The following is a 12838-nucleotide window of genomic DNA, read 5'->3' on the forward strand; positions in this document are numbered from 1 at the left end:
ACTCTTCTCATTTTTGACCTTCTAGGAACACTCGTTTGTGTCTAACCTTCAAACACCTTCTTGCCTGACTGAAAAAGGCGCAGCAGAAATATAATGTCCTATAACAAAACATCCTTTCCTTCTTCTCCAATAAACATCTCCTTATCTGTACTCTTAGACAACACGAAATGGTTGTGCCCCTAAATGAAACTCTCCCCCAATCCCATCACTTCATATGCGTGTCTCCTTATACCCTACATGGGTGACATTTACAATCCTGTTGCCCGTGGCGCAGTATCTATCTCCTATCTCCGAAATGTTCCTTATACTCCACAACCACTCCTAAATGACGGAATTTAATATGTCATCCTCATAATTTTTGTCCTGACACTCACATTAACCCTTGGCATTATCTGTATCCGCCCTAACCATCCTACCTCTCAATTTTCTGACCCATGTAGACCGAATTTTTAGCATATACATAACCTCTGGCTATCTGAACCTTACTATCACGGACCTGCCGAAAAAATGCGGCGTAGTCACAAAATCCACATCGCTGTTTACATCCGACTTGACACAGATACTAACTCCAATAACATTATTGCTTGCACCACATAGAAGCCCTAGATCCAACTGGGAGTGATCTTTTAAGTATCCTCCATATCTCATACCATGTATCAAATCCGACCGAAACTAATCATTCGATGCATGCTGAGCACGAATCTGTATCCTCATCGAAATCCACAACTCCAGCTTTCAAAATCCTTACGACATTTAGGGTGATGCTGACTGCCTATAACAAATCATCTGAAACGCAATTTTCAGTCATATCCCACTTTAAACTATCTACTACACCATCCAACTTTCCCTCCAATTCCTCTCGCTCTGCTGTAAAAATCCTATTGTCTCTACGGAGCATTCCTTCATGCCCATGACGTACTCACAGGCCACCAACAGAGCCAGTGGCATATTCGCAGTCACAAGCTAAACAACGGAACTGGCACATGACATGCACTGAACTAAAAGAACAACACTTATAAAAGTACTGTAGAGGATTCCACAGGCTCTCTGGAAAAAAACCTGACTCCTATATAGACCACCCTAAACAACAACACATCCCCTTCGTGGCAACCGCACCAAAGCGACGCAATTCGTATCGTACCTGGAAGACACTTGGTAACTCGATGGACCCATGTCGTACGAAAGCACGAACATAGGTGTCTCTTCTCTGACATCGAACTACCGGTGCTTATACAGCACGTTACAAACAGCATTAAACTTGCCAACAACAGCTCCAGACATAACACGAACACTAGCTAAAAATCGAAATACCGCTCTTAGACACAACACAATTGCCTACCGCCACTTTAAAGAACGTTCCCTAGTCCAGCACGAATACATTCTCTATATAGGGCATTACCCAGAGCAATGAAAAACATCCAAAGTCCCGATATCCATGAAAGCGGACAAAACGTTCTTCATGACGCCTAACATATCGCCCTCATGGACCTCGTCCTACCGGCCTGTCAGCCTGACATCAGTTTTCAGAAAAATCCTTGAAATCGTCCTTTCCCAACGAATGCTTCGTCACCTTGCAGCAAATCTACCCATCCTTAATAATAAATGTGATTTTCGTGCCCAACTATTCTATTGATGACCAACTTCTTTAGCTCACCATTCTGTCTGTCCACATTTCCAGTTCTCTATGTAAAACCAATCCATTCCTCTGCCTAACACAGTGAATTATTTAGGACAATCCCTCGACAGAAGATTAACTTTAATGAACACCATCTAACCAACTAACACAAATCCCGAAACTAAATAAAAGATCGCATTTGGGGTCTACATCCTTCTACCAATACCCCACCTATAAATCCCTCATCAGCGGTATCTTTACAGGGCGACAATTATTGAACTATGTGAAAAAAACGTAAATTAGTTACAAAGTACGGCGTGCACGCACTTTATTCAACATGTAAACGTCACCACAGATATTCGGATTTAGGTTATGACATGTTCGATACGGCTGCCATCATTGGCGATGATGGGGCGCAGATGAAAAGCGAAATTCTACATGACTCGCTGAAGTGTCGGAACATCGATGCTCTCGATGACTTCCTGAATGGCTGTTTTCAGCTCAGCAATGGTTTTAGGGTTATTGCTGTACACCTTGTCATTAATGTAGCCCCACAAAATGGAGTCGCATATGTTCAGACCCAGAAAATATGGCGACAATCGAGGTACTTTGCAGTGGCCTCTGCGTACCACAGAGCCAGAATGAGGTCCCAAAAGTCCTCCTCCAGGACATCAAACGCTCTCCTTCATCGATGGAGTCCAGCTCCGTCTTCCATGAACCACTTCTGTTCGAAATGAGGGTCACTTTGGGGATTAAATCATTTTCCAAACCCTGCATGTACTGTTCGGTAGTCACTGTGCCATCAACGAATATTGCACCGATTTTCCTTGACTGGACATTGCACACCACACAGTCACCCAGAGAGGGTGCAGAGACGACTCGATCGTGAAATACAGATTCTCAGTCCCCTAAATGCGCCAATTTGCTTATTGACGAACCCGTCCAAATGAAAGTGGAATTCCTAGCCGCATGTGCATACTAATTCCCATTTTGCCCCGCGGCCAACCGTGCAGTTTGAATGTCCTAACGTAAACCGTTCGGAAGTTATGACGATTTTATCTTATGTAGTTCAATAATTGTCACCCTCTATGATAATTGCCTGCGTCTTTGCCTCTCCTAATTTCTTCACATCCCTTGAAATCCTGGAATGACATACACTCTGCATCGCCTTCAAAAAAATGGTTCAAATGGCTCTGAACACTATGGGACTTAACATCTGAGGTCATCAGTCCCCTAGAACTTAGAACTACTTAAACCTAACTAACCTAAGGACATCACACACATCCATGCCCGAGGCAGGATTCGAACCTGCGACCGTAGCGGTCGCGCGGTTGCAGTCTGAAGAGCCTAGAACTGCTCGGCCACAACGGCCAGCCATCGCCTTCAACATCGACCTATCACCCCCAATCCGCAATATATACCAACTCTTCTTCTTGGTCTAACATCCAATACATCAACTGCAAAACCCACCCCTGGCACACAGTATTCTGTCCACTAATACCAATCCAGTTACACTACTGTGCCAGTACATTCATATCACGCCTTCCATGAACCTTTATGGCTTATCCATCCTCTCGCGCCAGAATTTGAAACCATTCCCTCTACCCAACGATTAAATCTGCCCTGAGATAACCTTCTTTCCAGTCCTACGTAACTCCTCACGTTGAAATTTCCTCCCTTCCCCTTCCTCTCCTCAATGAGGTTATTTGCTATCTGTGTTTCAACAAGAGGCCATAGTCACACTCATCACTTCAGCTCCATCATGAATACGATCATTATCACGCACCACAGTCATCATATTTAAACTGTAGCAGCATTATAATCAGCAATGATTATATTTTAATGACAATATAAAACCATTTGAAAGTTTCAAAAACTATCGTCCAACAACGAGTCTTTTAAAAAACATATGTTTTTATTACTATAAAATTTCGTTTATATATGTGTAAGCTTTAGCTGAAGAGAGATTTTTTCCGCTGCCAGCCCGCCCCTTCATTGGGAACTGAAATAACGATAAAAACACCAGAAAAAAATGAAATGGAATAATATGCTGACATAAACGACCTTGGCAAAGTGCAGATACTTATGGTACGATACTCAGAAACTAGTATCTCAGTAAATTTAGTCTGCTTTTCTCATGCAAGAGTTGTGAGGAGTTATGGAAAATGGTTGAAGGACGATGAAATAACGAGTGGCTGACAAGGTGTTGGACTTTTACGCCTCATCTCACAATGTGTCTGTCGGCGTTTCTCTGAAATGCAAATCAGGGTAGTTGGCGATCTGTGGCAGGCAAAAGTGTTCGGAGCACATTGTTGAACAGTGGACTCTGAAGCAAATGACGTCTACGTGTTACCATGGTGATGAAACGACATCGTCAGTTACAATGCACTGAGCACAGAATCATTGAGCATGAAATGTGGATGAATTGAAAAGTGCCGCCTGGTCGTATCAATCACCTATCTTGTTACTCTAGGTCAGTTGTGTCCGGATACATCATCCAGACGAATGGCTACTGGAAACATGCATTGCATCATGGACGCAGACTGGTTGGGGCAGTATTATGCTGTGTTTTCACCGGACCTGTCGTAGCTATCGAAGGTACCATGACTGTTGCGGACTACATGACTGTTATTGCACGCCACAGTCATTTCTTCATATACAATGTCTTCGCTGGTGGCAGTGGCATCTTCTAACAAGGTAGCTGTCAGTGTCACTAGATCAGAATGTGCCACGATGGTTTGAGGAGCACGATAGTGAAATCACGTTGATGTCTTGCCCATCAAGTTCCGTTGATTTGAACTCGATGGAACACAGGTGCGACGCTATCGGACGCTAACTCCGCGCTCACTAACCATCGGTCCGTAATTTTCGAGAACTGCGTGACTTGTGCGAATAGAAATCTGGTACCACATACTTCCCGAAACATACCAAGGACTTTTCGAATTAATGGCAGGCAGAATGGCTGCTATAATGCGTTAAGTAAGGTGGATCTATCCGCTATTAAGCAAGTAGTGATAATGTTTAGGCTCAATAGTATGTACTAACCAGTACAAACATATCGACTGAAATTTCATCTTCATATTACTGATGTAGTACATGAAACGCATATCATTAAAATCGTTAAAAATATGCTGGAGTACTGAATGTTAATTGTAAAGAGTGGATGTAAGGCCTATTTTGGTCGGCCGTTTTGGCCGAGCGGTTCTAGGCGCTTCAGTCCGGAACCGGGCTGCTGATACGGTCGCAGGTTCGAATCCTGCCTCGGGCATGGATGTGTGTGATGTGGTTAGGTTAGTTATGTTTAAGTAGTTCTAAGTGTGGGGGACTAATGACCTCAGATGTTAAGTCCCATAGGGCTGAGAGCCATTTGAACCATTTTAAGGCTTTTTTTCATGTTAGGACTCAACATACTAATAAGCAGAAACTAAGCCAGTTAAAGTTTAAAAACCATTTCGTCGCTGATCTGTTAATGGTCAACAGCACTACATTCTCTAACAGCTTCCCGAGATTTGCAACTAGTATGAGATACGAGACCAATCTATGGGCTTTGTTAGTGGACTGTTGGTTTATAGGAGGTAATCAATCCTTTGATCTGCTTTCATTTTCCCACATAGATATTTATAGTAACAATAAGTATGTAAATCAGTTGTCTGTATCTGTTTTTGAACAGGATAATGTGCAAAAGTACTAGACAGATTTTTATGGTGTTTTCGCTGGTAACTTCAGCGTATCTAGGGACACCGTACAGACTATTTCATCAAAATTGGGCCACAAAAAGATTCATACATATTATAAAAAATGTAAGGACGAATGTTACGCATCTCCTCCTGAGCCACTGAACTGATTTCAACCAAATTTTGTACACATATCACTTACTGTCTACAGTCCATCGCTATGGGAGTGAGACCCACTTACCTATCATTGGCGTGAGGGTGGGGGTGAGAACGAAGCGTTGCGCTCGACGCATTGATACCCATACATTATTCATCCAGTATTTGAGGTCAGGAGAACTTAGTGACTTGCAATAAACTTTACACATAATTTCAAATCTTTACGAAAATTTTTGGCACTTCCAGTCTGCACAAAAATGATGAAAAGAAAAATGTTTATGGCTTACTACATTTTCACTGTTCATGCAGTCAAACTTCAACATAAAAAAAAAAAATGGCTCCGAGCAATATGCGACTTAACTTCTGAGGTCATCAGTCGCCTAGAACTTAGAACTAATTAAACCTAACCAACCTAAGGACATCACACACATCCATGCCCGAGGCAGGATTCGAACCTGCGACCGAAGCGGTCGCTCGGCTCCAGACGTCTGTAGCGCCTAGAACCGCACGGCCACTCCGGCCGGCAAACTTCAACATCAGCGCAACGTTTTAATTTATAACTTTTTTGCTGCCAACTGTATTCAAGACACATTTTGCACACAGTGTTCATATAAACTATTGAAAGTAACTATGAAACTATATCGTTGTACGAGATAGAGAGAGAGGAGGATGAGGATAAGGAGGAAAGGAGGAGGAGGGGGGAGGAGGAGGAGACTAATAGAATAGAAATAAATACATACCCGGGCACTGCCGGGTACTTGGCTGGTCGTAAATGGCGTAGTCTGGACTAAAATTCAGGAAAAGAGTATCAGTTTGTAGCGACGCTCCCGCGCGCTAATTCAAGCTCCCCGGTGTGTGTGTGTGTGTGTTTATATACGTTCTGTTTATTATTATTATTCTTTGTTTTTTGAGTTAATTGGTAGTTCCGTGCCTCCTGGCTTGTGTGGACGAGTACTGTTTTCTCTCCAATAACTACGGAAGTTTTCCCAGGATTAAGGATCCTTCTGTAAAGGCCGGAAGCAAATTTTGTAACTCCGATCCGACCATGGATGCCGAGCGTCGTCAGATACGCGCTCGCAATAAAGTTATTGTTGCTGAACTGAAGGTCTTTATTCTTCTGAATCACGTTAAGCAAAGGTCGGAGAGCCACCAGTTCAGCTGAAGCCGACAAGCTAATTAAGGTTACCGGAAGATACACTAGAGTAATAACCGCAGTGGAGGTATGAAGATTTAGTGAAGTGGACATCGTTCGCTACCAGAGTGATTTGCTGCTTATGGCGTATGTTTAGGTTGCAGGTGTACTAATTTAAGCGCGCGTGCTGTGCGCGGGCGCACCTTGAACCCCTTGGGCACGGAGATGACGGTGAGCATCCTGGAGAGGGCGTTGACGTCGATGGCGCCGGTGCCGCGGTCGCCTATCCTGCGCAGCGCGTCCGCCAGCGGGCCGGACAGCGCCTGCAGCTGGCGCCACGACTGCGCGTACTGCCGCCGCACCAGCTCGATGATGGTCGACGTCAGCGCCAGCCCCACCAGGATGTACAGCGTGCACAGCAGCATGTACTTGGGCTTGCCTGCCGGCAACGGACCACTCGTCACTGCTCAGTATTAAGGGGAGCCTTACTATCTTTGGCCCGCAAAAAGCATGTTCTTTGAGAATTTTTTCTCGGGATGTGTTATAGATATCAATGTCAAATTTGGTCAAAATATTCACTGATATTCCTTCTAAAAACTGGAATTTTTTCGACCGGAAATGTCTAACAGCAAAGACGGAAGTGCCGTCGGAACGAAACAAAATTTCGATGTAGACCTCCACGCACGGTATGTCACTGGTCAGCCGGCTCGTCTGAAATCAAAACAGAGTTGACGTTAGCGAAGTATATAAGATTCGTTAGGAATTGTGCCTCGCTTAAGTCATTTGGACCATAGGAAACAAAATGGCGGCCATTTGAAGAAAATAGGTTTTTTTTCGATTTTTCGACTTCGTCGGCCAAGTAAAAATATTTATGATTGATGGATCGGAATAAAAGTGGTACAATTCCTAGACAATTTAGTTAGCTTCGTCGGGAACAAAGAATCATGCAAATCGGATCAGTAGATTTGAAGTTACCATACCACGTGACAAAAAAAAGTCATTTCGAGAAAAACAGGTTTGAAGTTTTGACTACATATGAATGCAATATTATGCAACTTACGTTCGATCTGCTATTCCGGATCCATAAACTAGTCCTTCCTCTTCCTCATAGAGGGCGTTCTGCTCCATCTTGGCTATCCTGCGCTGCTCCAGAGCGGCTCGTACGGCCGGTGAGAAGCGGTTTTCGGCCGCTTGAATCCGGTGGTCGTCCGAATGCTTGGCGAACTGCGTCGAATACAGTCCCAGTGTGACGTCAATCGTTGTCATGGTCTTCAGAATTGCTGAATACCCTTCGTTAAAGCAGCTCACTGCCAGGAAAGTCGGCATCTCCACAGTATTCGCACCAGAATGCAAAACCTTTGGGGCTAACTTCCAAACACACGCGCGTTCAAACTTTCATTTGAATTTTGTGTGTTTCCTCCCAAGCACCGGCACAATAACACGTCCTCCGAAAGAGCCTCGTAGATCGGATGAATCACTTTTTCAACTTCTTTGGAGAGCGGCTGGTCGTGTTGATATTCGTCCAGATGTCCGGTAGCCTCTGCAATGCGCCACTTGCACCAACTAGTTTCCCCAGACGGACAATTTTGGTGTTGTGGGTGGTCATCCGTGGAACACTTGTGGAAATACGTTGCCCAGTTTGCCTTCATCAGTTCCATCGAATTGGAACGCCGTCGGATTGCCAAGCCGTAGAACGTCATAAGCTCCTTGCTCACTTTGTCAGTTTTAGTCATGGGTAAGCACATTTTTCGCGGCTACAAAGTCGAAATTCCCGGGAAAAAAAACTGTTGCGAGAAAAAGGCCGATTTCAGGTAGGTGCATTTTTATGTTCGACCACGAATAACAAACATTTCCGTTCCGTATTCGGAAAAACCGTTTCAGGAGTGGATTCTAAACACTTTTATGGATCGAAAAATGCAATTTAAAAAAAATCGATTTTTTTGAACCAACGTTGCTTATCTCTGCAATGTACAGTCGGGTTGATGGCAGCGTCACCTTTTGATTTCTAGTTTCTCGTCCCCACCTCACCTTCAGTGTACTTCTGTAACTCCGCTCTACGAAAGCTTCTAGTCTCTTCTAGCCCTTGCTGTTTATTGTCCACGCTTCGCTTCCGTATCATCCAGACAAATGCCTCGATAAAATAATTTGTCTTTAATAATCTTGATCGCGAAGTTTCTCGAATAAAATAACCAGCTTGCGACTATGCAACAGCCATCTTCAAACTCTACAATAAAAGTAAAATAAGGTACATCACTAGCTACTGAATTACGAGATTAAAGACAAAGGACAGTAGTTATAACAAAAACACAATGTAGTTTTCAGTCTGCTGCACTGTAACATGTCATAAAATGTAAAAGTAAAACGAGTCAGAACTGCCACGCATGGTTCAACCAGTTACATATAGGATGCAAAGCGGTCCTAGACGTCGCTAATGCATTTAAAAGTACAGATCTTTATAATATTTTCAGCTGTGTATAAGAAAGCTAAATCTAAAAAAAAAGTGTTTCTTCATGTGAAAAATGCATTCCTCTTCTAACAGTTTAAAGCCGGTAAGAACTTAATAAAATGATCAAAAAATAAAACTTGTTTCGAGAAATTATCCTAAAATTGTGATAGCTCCAAAATTGGTTTTATAACGGATGAAGACGGAATGATATACGGAAACGTGCATATTGTCCTCTTTCTCGTATTCCAGTTTACGTTTTGATTAGAGCAATAAGTAAAAAAATGAAACGGGAATGGACGTAAAATAACGAAAATAAGTTAATTACAAGAACATCTCATTGAAATAAATAACACATGCCATGGTTTATACTGGGAAGGTAGTGGAGTGGAGCAGTCGTCGCCAGACGGCGCAGACTACTCGCAGTTCTTCTCTCATCATAAAAGCAATTGTAAAGCCATCACTATGAATTTAATTTTAGAATGATTTCTATAACCAGTTTTCAACATTTTGTTAGATGCTGACCAGCTTTAAACTGCAAGAAGACAAATTCATTTTTCATATCATTAAATATGTTTTAAAATCTTCCCTTTTATATGCAACTGAAAATATTTTGAAGATACGTACTTTTAGATAAACTTAGTTTTAACTACTTTGTATAATTATTTCTACGTTATTTATGGATTAATGACGTCTAGGATCGCCTTGCATCCTATACGGGTATGTAACTGGCTGAAGCATGCATGACAGTTCTGACTCGTGTTATTTGTATGTTATATGACTTGTTGCAATGCAGCAGAAGAAGAGATACACCTCGTTTTTGTTACAACTACTGTCTTTGTTTTCAGTCTCTTAATGGTCTGAAAATTGTTACTGCATAGCCCAAACCAATAATCTTATTCAAGACACTTTGCGATCAGGACAATTAATAAAACAATTACGTACATCATGATCGCTCACTAGAATCTCAATTTTTTTCCAAATTCTGTTTACTTTGATAAAAGATTTTCTAACAGATACATTTTTGTAGGATGTTAAATTCCTCTATCTCTGGACCGTTTTCCTGATTATTGCTTGTCTATATTTCACGTCTGCTCTAGTTCGCTCTTCGTCATTTGTCTAGCTGCCCAAATAGCAAAGCTCGTCGATTACTTTCAGTGTCTCATTGTTGATCTGATTCCGTCAGCATCATGTGATTTAATTTTATCAAATTTGGTCAACTGATGGCGGATAATGTGCCTGTATCTGCAGCAAATAAAGTCACCCACAAAATTTGGTTGCCCTAGTTACAGGATGTAATAAGGTGGGCTAGTCACTTACGGGGCACCAGGTCGCCGAAGCCGATGGTGGTCATGGTGATGAAGCAGAAGTAGAAGCCCTCGTGGAAGCCCCACTCGTCCTCCCAGAGCGTGAAGATGCCGGCGCCGGCCGCCAGGTAGAGCAGCAGGAAGGCGACCGCAGCCAGCGCCGTCAGCGACCGCCGCCCCGCCATCTGCAGGCCGCCGCCGGCGCCACTGCCAGCCGAGTTCCAGGAGCTCAGCACCTCCTGCGGGCGTGGTGACCATCACAAAAGCTCTGCTTCACCTCTGCATGAGTCAGTTATTTTAATCGAGCTGATCACAAGATGAAGGACTGTCACGCTGGTCGTATGGCCCATCGAGCGGTAAAAACAGGATGAACGCGTTTGAAGCACAGCTGTTTTAAGGGCAGAGGGTAAAGAAGTGTCGTGGCAAGCGCCATGGCAAAAAAACTGTGCGTCAACCTTCACGGATAGTAGGAGCAGCAGCGATTTGCTTCCTGCCGGTGACATGGAAAAATAGGATAAGAACGGATATCATGCAGATCGATACAAGTATCATAGCCATCTTTTCATCACAAAGAGGTCAGTCCTAACCTGTGCGGCAGCGCTAAGAGCTGCTGTGTGCACTCGATCGGGCGTCCTTTCATGCGACGTGAAAGCATCCTTGAACGAGGAGCTGTTCCTCTCTAGTGACGTCACAGCACGTAATTTCACGTTCCTCTACATTGTGGAGAGCGAAAGGAAAAATCCGCTGAATCGAATTTTTGTCTCGTCGAGGGGAACGTGGGATATGAGATTCACAGCAAAATTTAGAAAACGTCATATTGGATTAAGTCATATGGATTTTAACTCCGTATTTGGTGGGTTTTATATTATAACATCGTGTTATTCATACAAGCTGTTCGGGAGGATCTCTAAAAAACGAGTCGTTTTTTGGTATGATTTGTTATAATAAAATGATGGGGAGCTACATATTGGTAGTTAAAACTCCTCATATCTCGTCTTTGACTCTTTTTTTGTGTTATAGCTTGAGCACCAAGACAGTATGCCGTTCCTATGTGCTTCGCATTAGTAATATATCAAAAGCGCGTCATTTTTGCTACAATTTATTACTGTTAAATATTAAATAACCACATGTATGGTGCAGCCTTTAGGCATACAGTGTGTTTCCGTAAGAGCGTGCAAAAATTTAACGGGCCATAGACGACTCTCCACTGACCAATTTGAGGTAGGGAATCTGGGGTCGGAGAAGCCAGCCTAAGGAGATAACGGGAATAAAATCACATTACTGTGTAATTTGTTTGTATTAGTTACAGTTAACTGCAAATTCCGCATCTGACAATCGACGTACCACCTGTACTGTATCTTACAAAATGTGCTGAAACTGACTCAGCATGACATCGGCCAACACGATTCTGACGCAACCTGACAAATATCCCTCTTGTGTTTCGACTCACATCGTAGCAGCTACAATTCTGTTAAGTAATTTCATTTCCGTATCCACAGAGGTCTCATACAGAAGTGACTTCAGGTGCCCCCATAGGAAATAATCAAGGTGATTCAGGTGAGATGACCTCGCAGGCCATGGAATAGGAACCCCCCACCCCCTTTCCAATCCAGCGACCAGGAAACAAATCTCTGAGATGCTTGCGGACATCCACGCTCATTTGAGGCATTTCATCATTTCATCATTTTGTATCGACATCCCCTCACGAACATCGAAGTATACGTTCTCCAACAACTCAGGCAGAATTCTTTGCGCGAACCTCCTTGAGAAGTCCGGGGGGCGATATGGCCCAATGAGATTGTCGCCCATAATGTCGGTCCAGATATTCACAGCGAAACTTACTTGACGACGTGGCTCTACTACAACCTGTTACTGTTGTCCTAAATACCACCATGATCAAATGAGGCCTCCTCTCAAAACAGCACGATTTGGAGGAAGTCTTGTCTATCAGTCCATTGTTGGAGTAACCACTGACACAATGCGACCCCTGGTGCAAAGTCAGTCAAAAGCATTGAATGAACTCTTTGTGGATGATATGGATTTCATTGTTGTTCGTGGCGTATTCGCCACACGCTAGTATATGCAGCTCCCATCTCACATGCAGTACGAGTACTTACACTGGGGCCCGCTACAACACGTTCCACCACCACCCCTTCAAGACAGAGTGTACGAGTCATCCTCATGTTGCCACGCCCCTCGTTTCTTCTTTCCAATGAACCAGTCTCCCACATTCATCGATCGAGAGAAATAAACAATCGTCGTGATGGATGATGCCTGTTAGGAAATCGTTCCCTGTACAGCCTCCCAGCGGCGAGGGCATTGCAACAAACTTCCCCACACAGAAGGTGCATGTCAGTGAGTTCTGCGGAACTGTACCGGTACTGATCCATCGTATTGTACTGTACGTCTATGAATCGCGTTGAGTAACGAATAGGTCTGTCGTTGATTCATATCACGTTCTGCATCGGAAAATGGAAATATGATACAACTGAGCCACCTTATGGATAACTA

At 43.4% G+C, this 12838-nt stretch overlaps 1 protein-coding gene across 1 annotated transcript in view; it reads right to left on the reverse strand.

Moving 5' to 3' along the window:
• The window catches only part of LOC126253167 (TWiK family of potassium channels protein 7), a 490190-nt gene that overhangs the window by 86068 nt on the left and 391284 nt on the right, over positions 1 to 12838 (reverse strand). The window contains exons 4-5 of the mRNA XM_049954325.1: positions 10341 to 10566; positions 6781 to 7016 (exon numbers count right to left, since the gene is read on the reverse strand). Coding sequence (XP_049810282.1) covers positions 6781 to 7016; positions 10341 to 10566 — 462 coding nt within the window. The remainder of the gene's footprint in view (positions 1 to 6780; positions 7017 to 10340; positions 10567 to 12838) is intronic.

Source organism: Schistocerca nitens, chromosome 4 (assembly GCF_023898315.1).
Source record: "Schistocerca nitens isolate TAMUIC-IGC-003100 chromosome 4, iqSchNite1.1, whole genome shotgun sequence".
NCBI lineage: Eukaryota > Metazoa > Arthropoda > Insecta > Orthoptera > Acrididae > Schistocerca > Schistocerca nitens.